Raw genomic sequence first — 21,763 nt, 5'->3', positions numbered from 1 at the left:
CGCAGATGACAGAGGCTTTAACCAAAGCCGAAGTCGATGTTCAAGCAGTGACTGTGAACGAAATATCAACATTGCATAAAATAGAAGCCTCTAGCAATCCTAAAAGTGAAATTTCTACGCAAGAAATATTAACAGGTAAGGATTCCCTTTCAAAGAAGACTGATACAGTCTTAACCTCGAATAGAAGAGGTCTCGGTAAATTTTCTAGTTCTAATAATGACATCAAAATTGATATATCTAAATCCTTAGAATCTGATAAACTTAAAAATTCCAAAACTTCTATCTCCTCAAAATTTCAAAACAAAATTGTTACATCCAACACAAAATCGAAACAAAACATGAAGATAAAAGATGCAGGTATTCATATGGAGAATCCCATCGGTAAAACTGAATCAACGTCAATTAAAGATAAAACGTCGTCAAAAATGACAACCAAAACAAATGAAATATTAACCAATTCCCGAGTCTCCGAAACCAAATCCATCTTGTCTAAATCTCAGAAAAAAGAAAAAATAGAATCTGTGAAAGTAAATGATATAAAAAATGAACTGAAAATGAACCGTAATAAACTAGAACAATTGACGGGAACAAGAAATGTTGTGATGATGGATGCAGAATTGATTCGTAGCTTTGTAAAGCTGATTGAACATTTTACCGCTCTGACAGAACCAGTTTTATCCGCAAGACAGGCCATTATGAGTATTAGTGGATCCGCAGCAAACACATCTCAAAGTGTTGTAGATCAAAAAACTCAATTTTCCAACAAAGGTAAAAAAATTCCCAGTAAATCTAGTTCACAAACGGCAAAAATGACGGAGAGTAATAGAAATAGACTTCCATCAAGTGAATTCATCAAACAGCTAGCAAGTGGATCAACAAGTACGACAAAGAATATGCAGGTCATTCAATTATCAAAACTGGAAAGAGAGGCTCAAAGTAATTATGCACAAAGATTAGAGAAATCCACAATTAATCAACTGCGAAACCAATATCTGAAAGAATTCAAAACGAAATTGCATAACCAAAACCGCAACAGTTTTCATCTTGAACCACCTGTGTTATTTGCATCTGAAATTGCTGCTCTGAATAATGAGCCCATTACGCAAAGTGATGGTGGCATAGAAAAATCGCAATTCCATTTGAAAAGCTCTTCGGTACCACAATCTTTGGACAACGTATTGCCTTTGCCGGAAGTTAGCACCCCGCCTCCTATTCCATTAGACTTGGATCTTTTAAGTACACAGTTTGTATTTCCTGGTGAAACACGAAGCCGTGAAAATTTATTATATCCTATGCAACTCAGAGAAACAATTGAAGCTCAAGTAGTGCCCAAATTACCAACTACAACACCGGATATATTTGTAGCATTAGAAGGAACTGGACTTTTAACACCAAATGACCAATCTAGATCACGACCACAAATATCCAGTGTTATGAATAAAAAAATACCTAATAGAAAGAATTACTTTAACCCCGGTAATACTCCCGCATTTCAACATGTTGATACAATTCATACGGAGACGCTCTATACTTTGGATGGGACACCAGTAAGAACTCGATCAAAAAAGAAACATTCTTTTGAATCAAACACAATTGACTTCAGAAAGAAACATCAGGTCCTACACGAGAAAATGGTAAATGATGCGTCAAAGCGATTAGCTGGTGTATCTTCTTCGCATTCAGGTAAAGCGTTTGGTAACCTTAAAAGATTCGGTAGAGTAGATATGAATAAAAACCAGCAAAATATTTTAGCTACCTTACCACCTACATTTGAAAGCGAAAATATCTTAAAACAAAATACAAGAAATAGTCTGTTTATGAAAACACAAAGTGATAAGTTTTCTGTTGATAGAAATCGAAAAACATATAATGTTCCTCGAGGCATTTTTGACCATGGAGACCTTGTACAGAAAGGCAATAGGCAAAACGTCAATATCAAAACCAAATCGGACGCAAATCACAGAAGGAATGAAAGAATGGGACCAAATTATCAAACAAGTAGACTACCTAACTCTTCCAATGGTGGGAGTGTTCAACAATCTCCTAGCAATACAATAGATTCTTTTCATCGACAGGGATCCTTTGATATTCACCCTATGGACATTCAAAGAGTAGATCTACCAAACATGGTCGTTCCACTTCCTCCTCCAAACATTTATCCAAATATAAAACCATTGCCAAAACAAACGTCTGTCAGTTCAGTTCAATATAGTACTATGAAAAAAACTTCAGGATTTAATAACGATGTATTCAGCAAGCAAAATGGTGTAACAGGTGCATTTGGACAGGAAATCAAGTCACCTCAGTATATCCTACCTAGTCATAATTCTGAGTCAACACATATTCAAAAGGATATGATGAGGCCAGCCGAAACAATACTCGACACACATGGAAACAAAAGGCAATCAGCTGTGGATAAAACTTATTTCGAAACTGACTTTCAAAACCTGTTTGATACAGGATTTGATCCAGCAATTACACAAGGGGCCATTGTTACACCGTCTGTTACCAGACAAGTGCAGAATGTCAATGTAATGACACATAATAATATGTTAGGGAATTTAAATACACATTCATTTGAACTTCCCTTAAATACTATTAACACTGCCAGCACTGCATCTGGAATGCAAAGGGAGACCAATAGAGATCCAAGTATAGCATCAGATGCGATGCTTAATCAGAAGTCATTTGAAAACTTTAGAGACATTGTGAGTAATCAACAAAATAATGAAAACACTATGTTGTCCAGAGTAAACAATATGAAAATGATGAATAAAGATATCAGTGTAAATCATGCAAAAAATTTCAAGGAGGTTTTAGTTGAAGGCATCAGTCGTGCACAAAATATTGTCGACAACAAAAAGCGATCCAGGTCTACACAACAAAATGGAAATAAGCCGTGGACATTGACAAGTGTTTCAAGCGGTGACAGATATTCTGTTGGAGAAAGTGATAAACTGTCGGACAAAATTACCCCTCGTAGACTAGGAACAAAAGAAGTGAATAAAAATAGGATGAACAAATTTCTTGGGGTTAGTAAGAGCCAGGCGCCGTTATTACCAGGAAATACCAACACTTCAAAGAGAAATATTAACAATGTATTCAAGGACAACGTTCATTCAATAGGTTCTAGAGGACACATAGAAACATCGGAATATATAGAACAACCAAACGACAAATCTAAAAGTCTAGTATCAAACGAGAGATTATCCCAACACAAATCTGAATCTAAAAAGGAAAGGAAGAGGAAAATCATCATTAAACATGATAATGGGCCGGTAATAATAAAGAAAACTTTGGTCAAAAGAATTAAGTATGTCAGAAGAAAGGACATCGCACCAATTCAAAAATCTCTGATAACAATACCCCAAACTACTACAGCAATAGAAGATTTTAAATCCGAAAAACCAGAGGAAATGATAAAACCAACTTTAAAATCGCCATTGGAAATCATCAAAGAGGCCAAAAAGCCATCCACGTCACTGTTGAAGAAATTTGAGCAAATGAAGTATTTGATAAATTTGATTGAAGTTGCTGAAAAAGAAAAACTTCAAAAACCAACTGAACCATTAATGGAAAAAAAGACACAGGATTTGGAGAGTTATCAGCTAGTGAACGATGGTAAACAACCAACGCGAACGCAACCGTTTGAAAAGGAAGGTACACAACGTGGAAAGCTAGAAAAGACAAAAGGTATCCAGATAACGGAAAAGGATAAAAATCAAGGACGGAAAAGTATCAAACAACAAAACAAAACAATAGAAAACAGTGTGTCAAAAGTTTTAGTTCAGGAAAATACCAAAAAAGAGCCCAAGATTCTTTCCATAAAAAAACAAAAACAAAATGTGAAAAATGTAATTTCCATTAAATATGGAATGTCTACACTTACCTCTGGAAAAGGGCGTGAAACGAGGACGTATTTATCAAACCGAAAATCAGTTCCAAAATTTGATCTTCCAAAGAAAACATTGGAAAAAACCATCAAGACCCAAAGACACAATAAGTTTATTACAATGAAGAAAAGTAATATCACCAAAGAAAAGAAACTGAAAGAAGAGACCACAATCAGCAGAAAATATAATAACATCAAAGTACCGAAATTTGTTAAAAATAAAATGCAAACACAAAATACTACCATGAAAATGAAAAATAATACAAAAAATAAATTGAATGATATTCAAAAGAATAGTCGTGCAAGGAATGTGATTACAAAACAAAAGCAAGACGTTAATGTGATGGCCACACAATTTCAGAAGAAACAACATGCTAACAAAACAAAGAGTATTATTAGTGTGCCAAGAGAACATCACTCACGATGGAGTACCGGAAAAAGCGATAGAAAAAGTATAAACTCCAGCGATCAAAATCTGATCAGTAGCGAACGTTTAAAAGGCACCAGGATAGCAACGGAAAGTAGGAAAAAGAACAATTCACAAAGGAAGATATCTAAGATACTAACTAACACAAACAATTCTGTTACATTTTCTGGATTGAAAGTAAGACTCGGTAAATCACTCACTACCGTAAGCAAGAAAGAAAACAAGCTAAAATTCCCATTTGCAACAAAGAGAAATCCACCAACACAAAAACTGATAGAAAAAAATCCACCGACGCAAATAATAAAGAAAAATCCACCAACACAAAAAATAACAAAGAAAACCCCATCAACACAAAAAATAACAAAGAAAACGCCATCAACACAAAAAATAACAAAGAAAACCCCATCAACACAAAAAATAACAAAGAAAACCCCATCAACACAAAAAATAACAAAGAAAACCCCATCAACACAAAAAATAACAAAGAAAACCCCACCAGCACAAAGGATTATAAATTTAACGAAAACACCATCTAAAACTATGCAAAAACTAATGAAGAAAACCTCTCCACCACAAAGGATTGCAAAGTCAAAGAAAACACATTCGAAAACTAGTGGGAGATCATTCAAAGTAAGAGATAAAGGAAAGATGAGAAAATCGAAACATCTCACTAGAAAAACCTCAAAGGCACAGCTAATGAAAAGACTTGGAATTACAGTATCTGAACCTTCCAAACCTCCCAACCGGAAGGTAAATCTAAGTGAAAAGACGAAGCAATCCTTTAAAAGAAATAAATCAACAAAATATGATAATGATTTTAGCAAACACTCTGTTAATGAAGCAAAAATGTTTTCAAGTAAAGGTAAACGAGTCATAAAACCCAATGACACAATGCTAAAGAAAGCGATTCAGAAAAAGTCCCACACACAAAAGCCATTTGCGAAAAATGTCTCAAACAAACAAACTACTCCTTCTAAGATTGTTCAGTATAAAACTCGACAAAACCCACGCCAAACAATAATATCCCCCTTTTCCACAAACAAATTTAGCGTGAAGTCAGCAAACAAAATGGAAAACAAAAATAAAATTATATCTTTCAATCCCAGATTGAGATCGGTTTCTATGAAAATTAATTCTAACACAATGAAAAAGGTATCATCCAATAAAGTTACAAGAGACAATAAAAATAAAATGAATAGGCGTGTAAACCCGAAAGTCACAACTATTAATGATAGAAGATTTATTCGCCCTACTCCTAGTCCCTCGTTAAAGAAAAGTAGTAAAATGAAAATGGCATCAAAGAAAACTCTAATATCAAAAAGCAATACTGGGAGATCCCAAAGAAATCAAAAAGTAGTGATGTCATCCAAATCGGTAACAAACGGAATGTCAACAAAATTCGGACGTCTTGGTCCTTCTCATACTTTGACAGCTGCGGAAAATCAACTACTTCTAACTCAGAACAATTCTCTTATCCATTCAGTTGAGCCATCAAACAGACACATACTAGTAAAGATTATACAGTACCTCTATAGCAACTCCACCGACCCAACCTCCTTAGATAAAATCAAACAAGAAATTATCTCCACGACGTCCAAGGAACAACAAATCATCATTTTCGACATCTTAGCGGCCTACCTAGGAGGCACCCCGCCTGATAATTCATATCTTGTAGGTAAACGGTGTGGGTTGTAGATCCCAGATGTTCAAACCTGATCCTGTAGGAAGGTAGAGATGATATTAAGCTTACGAGCGTGGTTGTTTCCAATGTAAGCGTTTTGTTGTGGTGCACAATCCCTAGAGCTCAATCACTCCAAATTTTCACCATCAATCTGAAACGTACATGTAGAATAATCACTAGATATACTGTTAAGTAGACGAGGATATTATTCTGCACATTCATGTACACCCTGTTTCCAGTATAAAACACCCTTAAAGCTGAAACATTATTCAATAACTAATCATGACCGATAACATAAAAGATTTTCAAGGTGCATGCGATTATGTTGGTTATTGTTATAGGACACCCAGAGAATTTAAATGAAATACACTATCATACTAACAGTAGCTTTTGCTGGTGATGGTAAATACTAACTTACTTGTCACGGTGCATGATGTTGTTGAAAACCCAATGCAGTAAATATTACAGTTAAATAAAGTAGACGTATTACTATGTATGAAAATATAAATTCGTGAGCTGTTTTTATATATTTATGTGTTATTCATACCGTCTACTAAATATCTAGTTCTTTATTTATGTGGCATCAACCATACCGATTAACTATTTATTATTTTCACATATCTTTTTTAAGCAAACGCTAACCGCACATGGTCAAGGAATGTCCGCATCCATCAAAAGCCAGTCCCGAAAGACTCGCACCGTTTCGCTCCGCCGCCGAACTACAGAGGGCAACCTGTAGATCAACGTAGGATTAATAATCTTGGCACAACCATTCTTCCAACTGATTTAACTTCTTTACCAACTTATCCACCAACTAAATCTTTCTGGGATAGTTTGTTCAGTTTTACCCCAACGACACCTTTTCCAGGAAATAAAGCAGGTAGTTGTCCGACAGCATTTGCATTGATGTTTGATTGTAACGGTGCCTGTAATCATGATAACCATTGTTACGGTCGCCAAAAGTGTTGTCATGACGGAAGAGGAACTGGTTGTTGCTCTCACCCGGAGACTATGGACATTGGCTTCAACAACTTATTAATACCGTTGATGGGGGCAGAGAATCAAGGACAAGGACAGGGGCGGAATCGAAATGGGTTATTTTTAGGTGAAGCATTGACAAAGAAATAAAACGAATTTCTCTATTAGGAGAATTTGAATTTTAGTTGTTATAATTTAAACGAATTGTAAAATTCAACATTTGCTACGTGTCATTTTGAATGTTGTCTGTATATACCGTTGTACTTCTTATGTTATTTTATTAAATATGTTTGAAATACATTCTCTACAATGCAGACGCACTTGTTGTCTCTTTAGCACTTCGAGTTAACTCATTATTGATATTTACATACATTTTAACTTTACGAAAACAAATCATAGATAAATACATGTATTTAAACCAAGGCAGGTTTATGGTGCAGGGGTTTTAACAGTCTCGTTTAAAGTCAGCATTTCGCAACTTTTATGGTCGTTATAACGATTTAGTTTGCCACCACAAGCTATCATTGGATCAAATGCTGTCTGACGTGTTTCATATCAATTGTTAGGCCGTTCTTGGCACACCGAATTTGACTACGGATAACTCCGTTTACCTGATGAAGATATAGGGCTCACGACGGGTGACTGGTCGACAGAGGATGCTTCTTTCAGGCACCCGATCCCACCTCTGGTGTATCCAGGCGTCTGTGTTTGCCCAACTCTCTATTTTGTATTACTTATAGGAGTTATGAGATTGATCACTGTTCGTTATCTTCACATTTCATTCAGTAGTTCACTAATCTTAATAATTATGAACTAAATCTAACGATGAACTGATCATTACAAATTATAGTTGCTAATTGTTTGATTTACATTCACGGATAATGTATTTTAGAAAACTGAAAATTTGATGATAAATTCTACTTCATTATGATTATTTTTTAAACTGGTCAATCGCACCAGCAGAACATACAAACTGCATCCCGTTTCCCAAAAGGATAAAAATAAAGCTGAACTGTGCACATTATATCTCACTACTCTATTCAATTGCAAGAAGTAAATGTACACCCAATCGTAAACTTTATTTTACAGACCTTAACTATTCGCATGTTTGATTAAAAGATTTCTGTTATGAAACATTATGCTTATATGAAGTGTATGAATGCCAATCTTCTTATGATAACCTCACGCATGGAATTGCTGTCATCTTCATCCCAATCAACAGCAGTTATAACAAAGTGTCGTTAGAGAGAGAGATACAAATTTGCACTGTTTTGCATTTAATTTTCATCATAGAATAGTTGAATACTACATGTACTAGTTTAAGTGTGTTATGAGTTATAACTTTATCGTTAAAACGTTAAGATAACGAACAGTGATCAATCTCATAAATCTAATAAGCAATACAAAATAGATAGTTGGGTAAACACGGAACCCTGGACACGCCAGAGGTCATTAAGTGCTTGGACAATATCATTAATGTAAATGCACATTTGTTGAAAAAGTCAATACTTATATTAGAAATTCAATGTTTTTAAAAAAAAATGCATTTAGAGGTATTGACTCTGTAGAAAGATAAGATTGAAATAAGTTTGCTACCATATTGAGAGTGAAAAAGTGAAGATAACGACCAGTGATCAATCTCATTATTCCTGTGAGGAATACAAATTTGAGAGAAGGGCAAACATTGACCTCTGGAAACACCAAAGGTGGGCTCGGGTGCCTAGGAGGAGTAAGCATTTCCTATAGACCGGTCACACCCGGAAACAGTTGGTCAACCATAACATTCATTTTTTGACTGACGATCATTCCACTTGCATATATCATAATAACAGTATTCATATTTCTGAATAATTTTTTCCATAACTAATCATTAAAACACAAATGATCATTAATGACATTCGTGCAGTATGGATCATTTCTTAGGTGGAGAGATTATTAAAGATATTTATACAATTTCCCCCCCAAATTTAGATTTGTTGTTGACCTTTCTGATATCACTTTTTATATAACATGAACTCTTACACTCATAACAATATTTATTTTGATTGCACCCTCAAAACAAATCTTTAACTGTTAGATATTTTTGTGCGTTTAAAATTGTCAGATTTTATAGATGAAATCTGCTTTTGATCTTTGAATGAATCATATAGTAATTTATGTAGCCGTTATATTCACAGCCGGCCCACTAAAACTGTCTGGTGTACAGCCAAACAGCTGTCAGATCACAAGGATTTCCTGATACAAGTGTGCCGTATAGTGCTACACATAAATCAACACAAGCGGAGATCAGTGCACTCTTAACTCCCCTAATGAGTGTCTAACTTATTAGTATCATTATTGTTTATGATTTCCTTTATACCTATATAAACTTACACGTATATAAACTTTTACTTGGGTGGTTGTTTTATGTAACGGTAGATAACACTCCGCTCATCATTCCAGAACCTACTCGGTTAACAGATAAAAATGAGAGAAATTGGCTTTATCATTCCAGAACTTACTCGGTTAACGGATAAGAGTGAGAGAAATTGGCTTTGATATGTAGCCCCAAATAGGAATACTTCTTCAAGATCAGAATTATGTGTAGTATTTCGATTAACTATGAAATGCCTTATAACAAAGAAAGAAAAAAGGCACACATGTAAATAGACGCTTCAAGAGTTTACCCAATACTCAAGCATGAGTTCAACTCCGTAATGGAAGAAGAAGAATATGAAATAAAATCAACATGATTTACAACATCACTAAATATACGGTGGTAATGATATGTTTCAATCTTCATCAAACAAAGCTCATCGTTGGGACATGCACACAACATAATTACTGCTTGATTTTTATTACAATACCAAATGAAACTTCTTAACACGTCGTAGTGGGAAATATAACCGCAACACCAGCCTTTACATGGTCCAAGTACACTTAAAGTTAAATAATCATGCTCTAAGCACATTTCAACACATGGTATTACCAAACATTTCATGCTCCAATTACATACAGTGTAAATATAGGATGCTCCAATTACACACATTTTAAACATTACATGCTCCAATTACACACATTTTAAACATTACATGCTCCAATTACATACATTTTAAACATTACATGCTCCAATTATATACATTTTAAATATATGCTTTAATTACATAAAAATGTTAAACATTACATGTTAGACCGGTTTTGGCACACTGATTTTGATCACGGATAACTCCGTTTACCTGAACAGGATATAGAGCTCACGTCAGGTGTGACCGGTCGACAGGGGATACTTAGTCCTCCACCTGATCCCACCTCTAGTATATCCAGGGATCCGTGTTTGCCCAATTCTCTATTTTGTATTGCTTATAGGAGTTATGAGATTGGATCACTGTTCGTTATCTTCACCTTTCATTGTCCAATTACACACATTTTAAACATTACATGCTCCAATTACACACATTATAAACATTACATGCTCCAATTACATAAACTTTTAAACATTACATGCTCCAATTATATACATTTTAAATACATGTATTACATGCTCCAATTACACACATTTTAAACATTACATGCTCCAATTACACAAATTTTAAACATTACATGCTCCAATTACATACATTTTAAATACATGTATTACATGCTCCAATTATATTGAATTTTAAAAATTCCATGCTTCAATTACATTTAAACACCATCGTCAAAAGTTTCGTAGAATTTTTCATGACTTTCAAGTGTAAGTGGAATATTTGCCTGTGGAAAGGTGACGATAACCAGCAGTGATCAATGACATAACTCCTATAAAGATTATAAAAGTCAGGGTATGCCCTGGACACACAAGAGGTGGGATCAGGTGCCTAGAAGGAGTAAGCATCTTCTGTCGACCAGTCACACCCGCCATGAGCCCTATATAGGGTAAACGGAGGAATCCGTAGTCAAATTCAGTGTGCAAAGAATGGTCTCAATTGGTATGAAACATGTCGGACAGTATTTAATCCAATGACAGGTTGTATTGGTACATGTAAATTAGATCGTTATAACGACCATAAAATTTACGAAATGCTGACTTTAAACGAGACTGTTGAAACCCCTGCACCATCAAGTTATTTGTCAGTAGACTCCCTCTATTTAAAGACTGACCATACGCAGAACAAGCTATTGGTATCGAATCAGTTGAGAGACATAAACACCATATCAGGTGGCAGTGGAATATTGCTATATAAATATGGGAAGATGATAATGTATAATTCGAAAGTATTTTGTTTTGTCTTTTAAATTATCCAAAAGAGGTTTGATTGGTTTGCATTTGGCAAATGAATTGGTTATTACATTCAATAAGTTAAATAACATAATCAAAATTTTTATCGATAATATCACTTTTCAAAAAACAAAAGTGACATGATATAGTGTGTTTTTAGAAATGTGTAATTGTTTTGCCATTTGAATGGCGATCGGAACTCATACAAAAAATAAAATGCTTCAAAATAAGCTCATGTTAGTTCTCATAAAAGAAATCATTGGATTGTTTGAAAGTGGGCGAGAATGACCCTTTACAATGATACACTACAAATGCTAGTCTTGACCTTAAAATGTCTTGACTGTGTTTAACACTTTGGTGATAAGAGTAACGACAAATATGCATACTGGACATATTCTATTGATTCTATCAACACACTGGATTTTTTCAAATGGTAAGTGGTTCATGTTCGTAATTAGCAAGTGACAGTTTAAATTCCCCAGTCGACTGGTCAAATGACGTTTTGATCTCCCCTGCAGCGATAACCAGTTCAATTCAGCAACGTTAGAAGTGTCAAAATCGATAGACCTGCAAATATAACATTTAAAACAATAAAATTTCAAGAATGATATCTACAAGAAATAAGAAAAATTCACAAGTCGTACTTTGGCAGAAAATAGATAATAAAATCATTGCTTGAACATTAGCAGTGTCGCAAATCACGTGATGTAGCTAGAGAGTTGGATAAATGACTTTCAATTATGAAAGTAAAGCTTATCCTTTTCGATGAAAAGTGAAAGTTTCACCTTTCGTTGTAAATTATTTACAGAAAAATTGTGATGATCCTAAAGGTTACCAACAATTGTCAACTAAAAATTGCATAATCAGTTTATTGAACAACATTGTGGCAACTCTAACAGTAACATTGTTATTCAAATTTCTGACTAACTGTGTTGTAGATGTCACATAAAAATTAAAGTTTCCATACATCAAATTTGAAATTGGTTAGTGATGCTTTTGGGGGATAGATCTAAAAAAAAAAAATGAAAGAAAGAAAGAAAGAAAATGAAAAAAAATGAAAACAGCTACATGTTTTGACCCATTCCTAGCAAAAAGACCCTTATCTTATCCAACAATGTTTTTTAAAAAAAAAGTCATAATGAAAAACAAATGTGACGTCATTTTTAACACTATTATACTTAAGGGCCTTTTTTGCTACACGTAGGAACGGCTCTTTTCATTTTTGCGACAAGCGAAACGGTAATCAAGACTTTTCAAAGACGTTTTGATGACATGAACAGGGAAGGGACATTGTTGACTTGTTTTACATATTTCATTTGTAATCCCTTAGGAGGTATGTTATAGGAACTTGAACCAAATATTCTAGGTATGACAGCATGCCCAGCTTGTACTAGACATTCCTGCCACGTTCGGTCTTGTGCAGCTTGTTTGTATCATCTAAACCCAGGCCATTTGCCTACTCTAACTTGCGAGGTAAGAAAGCACTGGTTTGTTTTGCTTATTGAGACATGCTATTCTACACTTTTGACTTACTTAACATTGCAGTTAGTAAAAATATTATTTGAGATTTCTAACCTGTCAATGCATGGATATGAATAGATTCTAGCTGTACAAGTTTCAACCAATATATGAATATTCTAGCATTGTATTTGAGTATTGAAGGATACCTGCTGGAATGTAAATCGTGTTCACTTGTTTTCAACAATTTAACTGTATTTTGTTCTTTATGTCTTTTTGTACCAGTAATCTACGTAACGCTCTGGTACTAACCCATAAAATGTTTCACAAAATGGCAACAATTACCCATATTCGCCAAGGAGGAATCGTATTGGTATGTTGATAGGGAATTCAACCGCCACCAAATGACTGTTGGTGAAATTATAGTTTCAAAGGACCGAATAGGTTATATATCGACAACATATCAAACAATGAGTGATGTGCTGACCTATCTGCGAACAAATAAACACATATTCAACAAGATTTTGACTTAAAACATAGTTATATAAAAATTCTATAACTTGAGGTGGTGAGTTAGGAATTGACCTTGTGTAGGATGCCCTTGTAAAATAATAATCTTGAAGGGTTTACATTTTATGATGAGCCGTTCAATTATTAAGTCTCAAACCAAAACATCTCTTTAACTGACAGAGACTGGTTTATGTTACAGAGTGTTTAAGATTTACGAGATTGAACACCGTTCGTTATCTTCCTATTTTTCATTGATATTCATAGAGGAAGAAGTATAGTGAATTTGAATTGGTACCATGTATGCATTATGTTACTTTTATCAAGCCTAATATTGCTTAATCATAAATGAGAAGTTATTGTGGTCAATGTGAATGTTGCCCATAAAAGATATCGGTATTCTCTTATCATGATTGAGGTATTTGTTCGTTAAAAAGGTAGGCCTATTTGGTTGGGGTTTTTTTTTTGGGGGGGGGGGAGTAAATGAATTACTATAATTAACGTTTTTACAATAAAATTTGATGATTTTGATTTTAAGAGAAACTGTCATTCCCACAGCAGTTCGGCTACCAAATGCTGCGCCAATGACGAGGGGTGCCTAGGTACGATACTTCAATCATATTTTTAAAAATCAGATCAAAGCAGGCAGATAAATCAGAAATAGGTCAACCATGCGTCGCTTTGAATGGAGGAATGCGACCGGTACTCCAAAATAGAGTGCACCTAGAACTTGAAAAAAAATCTATAGTCCTATCAAATTTTTCAGGATGAACTTTTCCTGTCATAGAGTGAATATATGATATGAAACCCACTTAATATTGATATATATGCTGCGGAATTTCATCGGAAATTGATGGTAAAATAATAACAAAGAAATGAAAAACCGAACATTCTTAATAGAAACATCTTCGCAAGCCAAGTATCCGATTCGCTTACTCAGATGAAAGTATGCGAATCCGACACTTATAAAGATGTGATACATGTAGAACGGGGTATGCTTAAAAATTTCCAAAATGCTAATTTAATCATGTGTTTCATTTAATGCCAGTTTGACAGGATTATTACTACAAAGTACAGTTTATGTGGTAAAGTATCCGTATGTGTTCCGCAATTCTTTAAACAAGGTGGGGAACTATCAGTTTTCTATGAGAAGTTCTAAATGTGCGATACATCACAAATTTCATTAAAAGTAGAGAAATTAAATGCAAGATCATGGATCATTTACTTTTATTGTACACTGCTAAAATTTGACCCTGCTGATATAGGTGAAACCCCAATACATATGAGATCGCCTGCTAGTTTTCTGAGAACGATTTTCTATAGTAAGAGAGTCAGCACTATATGGCGTTGGATCGAAAATTTAAAATCAAATAATGCTAATTAATTTTCACTTACACTCAACACTTTTTAAAAGGAATACAACATGGCAGTTTGATTTTGATTGGAAGTGCTCATTGTATAATGTGCCCTTATCCTTACTACACTACAGTGGTATTTGAAATCACTCTGCTGAAGGAAAATGTTAGGAATCTTTATCAAGTGGGATTTTTCTTTTCTTTTGTTTCAGCTGAAGCATTTGGAAATTACTATTCAAAAACATGTGAGCATCAAATCTGAATACTGTTGACTGTAATAAGAAATTTTAAAATTTGAAATACTCTTTTATTAAATCTTTTTTATTTGCTTTTTGAAATATTGGTATGGTGATTTTTTTTAACAGTTGTTAATTGTCCAGTTTGCCATGGAGGTGTTTGTCATAATGTTAAATGCATCAATTGTAAAGTAAACACGGAGGACTGTCTGATGCAGGGGACTTGCTACATAGAGGTACCTTTTATTCACAAAATTGATTTAAGTATAATGAATACGAACCATTCCCCTTTGGCTATAATCCATTTGAAATATTGTTTTAAAGGGTCATCAGTGCCACGCTGGAAGGAATGAAATATGCTGCAGAGACCAGCGATGTATCGGTGAGAGATAATTCCAAGATATAGGAATCCATCATGAATATTAGGGGAATCTCACGTGAGAGATTGAATATTTCAGCCTAAGGACGAGGCTTACCAATGGTGATCTTTTCCTTATTCCACATGGATCACTTCATGATATTACATTTTTCTCTCAATACTAGATTGATTTTGAGACAGAATTATTTCATTTATAATAAGAGCAATAAAACCAGATTTATTCCGGAGAATAACATACCTATATAACAGCTATGATATAAAGACGTCATTTTTGCATCAAGCTAATCGTCGTCCAATATTCTGGTGTGCATACTTGTAATTTTGTGGTATCAAGGGACGAAAGTTGTGCCGTCATAACGGTGACGTCGAATCTACGTAAGATTAGCCGGTCTCTCAAGCCGTTCTCACACGTGAGAATATTTCTGATATCATCGCCAGTGTGAAATCGACACTATCCATGTGAGACAGCCATCAAGATTTTCTTTATTACATAATCACCAGTCTGAGATGGAGATTTTTCTTTTTCACTTGCCTTCTTTTCTTAGAATTACTGATAACGTGAGTTTTATTACAGTAGTGCATCACAGAGACGAGAAATGACATTTTTGGATGATCTATAATGCATATTTACAAAACATAAGTAGAAAAAGATAAGTCTATCCCAGATCAGAAAAAATAAGGTGATAAGGTGTGTATGTGAGATAGGGGTTGGTTGGAATGATCATGATCCAAGTGCCTGTGGTCTAAAGGAAAGTGAAATTTATTAATCTCTGTTGTTCACTACAGAACATGAATTTTCGAAATGTCATACAACAACTACATCGAGGACTTCGGAAACTACCAATCATACTAGAACTGAAACCACCTCAACGACTTCAACGACTTCAACGACACCAGTGTCTACACAAACGGCAACACATCTCACGACTAAATCACCACCCACAATAACTACTACACGTGCCGCTCCTAAAACAACAATTAAACCATCAACAAACACTCATTCAACGACAACAACTACTGATTCAACGACTACAGTGGAAACGTCGACAACTACTAAGGATAACTTCACAACCACATTAAAGGAAGTCGTGTCGACGTCACAGAATACACCGCTTTCAGCTTTGACCAAGTCAACCGTTTCTTCGACTACCTCTCAAAGTAATTCCTGTTAATTTTGTTCGTTTTTATTTTCATTATACTACCACAATCTGGTGTTGTACATCAATTTACACAGATCTTAATCTAATACAAACATAACTCTAGAAAGCAATTATTATAGAATGCTGACATACCTTTAAGTTTTCTATAAATCGTTATTGAAGGTTCTCATGAATATGCATGAACATCATTTTCAAATTAAGGCAGGTCAGTCCTCAGACTTGAGGTTCATATTTCACAGGGTTTTTCAAAGCAGATTAGATTTACCTTTAAAACACACGTACTAGCTTGTATATTAGATATTTTACGTACATCAGTTATTCCATGTATTATCAATTATCAATAGAGACGATCCCATGGGAATCCGGGTTAGAATAAATCCTCAGTACCCCTCACTTGTCGTAAGAGGTGACTAAATGGGGTGGTCCTTCATATGAGATCGTAAAACTCGAGGTCCCGTGTCATAGTAGGTGTGGCACGATAAACATCCCTCTTTGCTCAGTAGCCGTAAGCGAGGAACATAGGCCTAAATTTTGCGATCCTTCACCAGCAATTTTTTATGTCTTCATATGAGTGAAAAATTCTCGCGAGGGACAATAAAAAGTATAAAACCATCACAGATACAGCCGGGGAAATAATTATGGTAACTGTCGACTATTATCATTACATAATTGATTAAGTTTTGAACGCCCTATATAGATAAGATTAATATCTAAGGGATTTATGTTTTTAAATGTCATAAAACTGTTTGGGATAATTCAATTGTGTTGATATAAATACGAGTAAAACGAAAAAGAGCTACGATTTGAATTATATGTACAAAAAAGGTCAAATTCAACTTCCCAAGCACACTGGCCCTTCCTGTGGGATTTTGTTTTCTGTCGTAGATGAGGATATTTAATTGACTCTTTGTAAGCATATCATCGATCTGATATACGGTAAAGTGACTAACAGTGTGTATTGAAATAAATGCATCTGTTCTTATCAATGAGGAATTATTTTGATATATAAGATATATACAGATTCATAACCTAGTTAGGTGTAAGTCAGAAAATCTGTAAAGTTTGCGGTGACTACGAGAATGGAATACCATGTGACATTCGAGATGTGTACTTGGGACCCTCGGTACAATGTCCGCCTGGAACAGAATTCTGCATGACGGACATAGTCCACGACATTGCAGGAAATGATAAAATTTTCAAAAGGTAAGTTCTTTTAGATTTTTGACTCGAAATACTGAATTAATTGGCATATATATACAAAGACAAAAACCACCGTCATTATACCTTTATGTCTCTTGTAATTGCCCCAGATCAACGACCTTAAATAGAAGTTGCTGAGAAAAAAGAGAAAAGGAAATGCTTATGAAAAGTATTTCACATTAAAAGAGATAACCAGATATACTGTTTTCAAACAGATGTGTAGATGAGACAATATGTAGAAATGAATGGTTGTCGCAGACCTCGGATCAGGACAGGTGTACTCAGTTCGGCAATGTCCCAGCTAGCGGTGCTTACTCTTGTCATTTCTGTTGTACAACGAATGATTGCAATCACGGACTGCTGCCCGACGTATCAACATTCTATACTAGATAGTGATGGAATAAAATGCTATAGAAATACGAATGTAATTGTCATTTTACTACGAATTCTGAAAGCATAGTGAAAAGTAGTCACCTGTGTATGGTGTTTGTGTCTCTCGGCTGGTTTGGTGCGCGGAGACTTTTTCTGCATGTGATCGATTTTTGAATCGAGGGGGGCTGCTGACTGTTGGGTTGGTGTTATGGCAGTCTCGTTAGGGATCGGCTTTTCGTGGATTTTGTGGTCGTTATAGCGATCTAATTGCCAATACAGGCTATCGTTGGGTAGAATGCCGTCTGGGTTTTTTTCTGCCGGTTATTGTACCATTCTTTGCGCACTGGTTTTGACTGCCGATTGCTCCGTTTACCTGATTAAAATTGAGGGCTCACGTTAAGTGTAATCGATCGACAGGAGATACGTACTCCTCCTAGGTACCTAATGTCACCTCTGTATATCCAGAGATCAGTGTTTGCCCAACTCTGTTTTGTATTCTTTATAGGAGTTTTGAGATTGATCACTGTTCGTTACCTTCACGTATTCACGCAATTGTATTTTCTGTAAGGTTTTGCTTCTATGGAAAAATGGATAATTGGAATGCTGTTTGGAGGGTATCTAACATCATCTGCTTTGAATTTTTAAGGAAACATCTTATTCGCCTTTTATTTCTAAATCCTCAAAAATGGATTGCAGATATTGATAAATGTTTAACTTGTTCTAATAGAAAATAGACTTGAAGTAAAAAATAGACTGCATTCAATGTCCGTCGTTTCTTGTCCAGCCTGATCTTCATCTTCAGACTACTATTTGTTGTCTCTTCCTCAATGGTGCACACTGTACATGATTCTCAATATTGTTTTTGTAGGTTAAGACTTATCATTTTTTGTAGGTTTTTAAAATTGTGAATACATGTATATTAAAGGAGGTATGTTGATTTCAAACATATTGCACGGAATAAACAATTAAAAATATGATAATAAGCATGGATGATTGCGTTACATGTTAATGGGGGAAAAGAATATGTGGTATCTAGAAATTTAACATTTATCAACAGATGATAATATAGAATAAAGGATGTCACAATGTCATTAAAAGGTTTCTCAATAATAATGGACACGATAAACATCATAGTCACGAACAGGATGCAAAGAAGGAAGCAATGAGGTGATTCCACATGTTCAATACATATTTATGTGGTCACAATAATTATACAAGATGGACATCGTCGGCGCATTGATTTGATGATATTACATAAAACACCTGTTGGATGTTCTGTCATTGTGTTGAAGTGGTTATCACAGTCGATACAGTTGTATCGTTGTATTCGAGCTCCATCTCATCGTAGATGTGATAAGATGGTGAGAGATTACGAGAAACAGCAGGTTAATCCAACAACAGGTGAAATATATTTGACCTTGTGTTATCTTGCTGAGAGGTGACAGGCTAGCGGTTATTATCAAGGAAAGGGGTGAAATACAAACGCACAAGTTCGACAATAGCGATGGCCTTGTAAGATTCCCATCTATGACAACTAGACCGTTTACTCCAAGAGCATGTTACCCTTTCCCAAATTAAACCGCTTCCACCTCCCACCGGACAGCGTCAAACAGCAGGCATCGGACTAATGTTATTCGTGTCGACAGTGTACTCAAGAATGACCGTCAGATCTATCAAAATAAAATCTGGATTCGTCCTTGAAAACAACGGCAGACAAATCCCTATATGAAACCCGTATCACTCTAACTGAGCTTATCGATGACGTTGGAGAAAACCGGAACTGAGGAGAGAACGTCGCAGGGGGTATTGCCTTCCCAGATTTTGTCTTGTATCGATATTTGACTGATCCCATGAAGTCCAGATATGGTCCTAGCTGTCCAAAGAGATAATTTAATTCTCATCCGTGTAAAGTTGCATTGTTTATGAGATGTAATACAAGGATGTTCAAGCCGGATACATAATCTAAAAGACTAAAGTATATACAAAAGTGATATGTCCCCAAAACATCAAATGTGACCTGCTTGAAGCATCCCAATTACACGATTACACGCAAACTATCAGTTTCATTCATCCGCGGCTGGTTTCTCTAGATTCTATGTTCAATTGAATTGTGTATTTCCGATTCAGTTAAAGATCATTATGTCATCAAATACAGGACATACAGCTTTGATTTTCACCACTTGTCGATTAGAACCAGAAACGGTAAAATCGTGCTAAACGCATTTGAATGTGATGACCAGATGGTTTTAAACGTCATACCACTCGAGATTCAATTACTAACCCCAAAAGGACAACGTGGGTATCTACAATTCCCACTAAAAGTCGACAGGTACACCCTTTATTTCAGAATGAGGTGCATTTGTTAAAAATATTATTGTAACTGTTGTTATTCTCAATTTGATAAAAATAAAATTACATGCAGTCCAAATTACAGTCTACTCCGGATATAATGAAATTCAGGGGACCGACCTGAATTGTTCATTATATCCAAAGTTGAATATAACCAATGCTGAGCTACACAAATATTGCTACTTGGGGATTTATTTTAACTTCAGTATAACAGATATTTCAAAATAACCTACTTCAATATAAGTCGAATGGATTGTATTACGTAAAACATGACGCTTTGCCGTCTTTCTTCATTGGAATTAAAACATAGAATGAAAAAAATTGTGAAATCGTATTGAACTTTATCTGTTTTATGAATTATATGTATAAGGAGATTTAGCCCCACCCCCCACCCCTCCATGTGTGTGTATGCACTCCAACATTTCGAGTTTTACAGAACCCCAGAGAGCCTGATGTATAATCCTTTTTCATAAGCATGATGAACACAAGACGAATCAAATTTATTTCACATTTAAGTTTAGTAATATGCAGTTTCTTTTCCCCATTAATTTACATACCAAGTATAAGTGTCACGTTTGATTCACTTTTACCTTACGTCAATTAGCTCCACATCATGTTCGCACAAAAATTTACTCTGTTTCATTGAGGGTTCCACATACGTTATTTGAAGAAGCCACAGCTAGTCTATATTTGGATTTTTCAACACCTGAACATAGACTGAACTCTATGATTATGGATGTTGCCAATCACAGACTCTTTAAACCACCGCGGGTCATGGATGATATTCCTTCCGAATCATGCCGCCAGTACCTTAAGCTCAAATTTACACACAAAGGAATAGATGCCGTCAACATAAGCAGCATTCTTCGTCATAAAAGAGTTCAATCTTGTATTCCAACTTATTTCCAGTTCAAGTTTACACCCTGTATTTCCTACAAATATACTTATACTATTGCATCCAAATTTTTAATTATAAACAAACTTTGCAGTGCTTAGATATAGACCATATTATACTTAATCCACTTACGTGTTCTTGTTCTTCGTCTCCGTAGGTATTTTCGTCTTCGTCCAGCTGGACATATCATTACTGGTGATGTTGATATAGTTGAAAATAAGGACCTCAAATAACATATTCTAAACGCAAGGTGAAAATAACGAACAGTGATCAATCTCATAACTCCTACAAGCAATACAAAATAGATAGTTGGGCAAACACGGACCCCTCGACACACCAGAGGTGGGATCAGGTGCCTAGGAGGAGTAAGCATCCCCTGTTGACCGGTCACACCCGCCGTGAGCCCCATATCCTGATCAGGTAAACGGAGTTATCCGCAGTCAAATCAGTGTGCCAAGAACGGCTTAACAATCGGTATGAAACACGTCAGACAGCATTTGACCCAATGTGAGGTTGTATTGACGAACTAGATCGTTATAACGACCATAGAATTTGCAAAATGCTGACTTCAATCGAGACTGTTGAAATCCCTGTACCATCAACTTGTTTGTCAGTAGCTTACCTCGATTTAAAAACTGAC

The 21,763-nt window shown here is 35.3% G+C and overlaps 2 protein-coding genes across 2 annotated transcripts; both read left to right on the top strand.

Moving 5' to 3' along the window:
- On the top strand, window positions 1–7,385 carry LOC130052303 (uncharacterized). The gene is made up of 2 exons (XM_056156776.1): window positions 1–135; window positions 6,632–7,385. Exons 1-2 carry the CDS (start codon window positions 6–8, stop codon window positions 7,126–7,128), a joined length of 627 nt encoding a protein of 208 aa, XP_056012751.1. The 5' UTR covers window positions 1–5; the 3' UTR covers window positions 7,129–7,385.
- A 4,122-nt stretch (window positions 7,386–11,507) lies between these two features.
- Window positions 11,508–17,927, top strand: LOC130052302 (integumentary mucin C.1-like). The gene is made up of 9 exons (XM_056156775.1): window positions 11,508–11,645; window positions 12,579–12,685; window positions 13,716–13,779; window positions 14,745–14,777; window positions 14,898–15,004; window positions 15,093–15,150; window positions 15,934–16,305; window positions 17,345–17,510; window positions 17,723–17,927. Exons 1-9 carry the CDS (start codon window positions 11,591–11,593, stop codon window positions 17,898–17,900), a joined length of 1,140 nt encoding a protein of 379 aa, XP_056012750.1. The 5' UTR covers window positions 11,508–11,590; the 3' UTR covers window positions 17,901–17,927.
- The last annotated feature ends 3,836 nt before the right edge of the window (window positions 17,928–21,763 follow it).

Source organism: Ostrea edulis, chromosome 2 (genome assembly GCF_947568905.1).
Source record: "Ostrea edulis chromosome 2, xbOstEdul1.1, whole genome shotgun sequence".
Classification (NCBI taxonomy): Eukaryota; Metazoa; Mollusca; class Bivalvia; order Ostreida; family Ostreidae; genus Ostrea; species Ostrea edulis.
The sequence above is the reverse complement of the archived record's forward strand: the minus strand, read 5'-3'. Positions and strand labels throughout refer to the sequence as shown.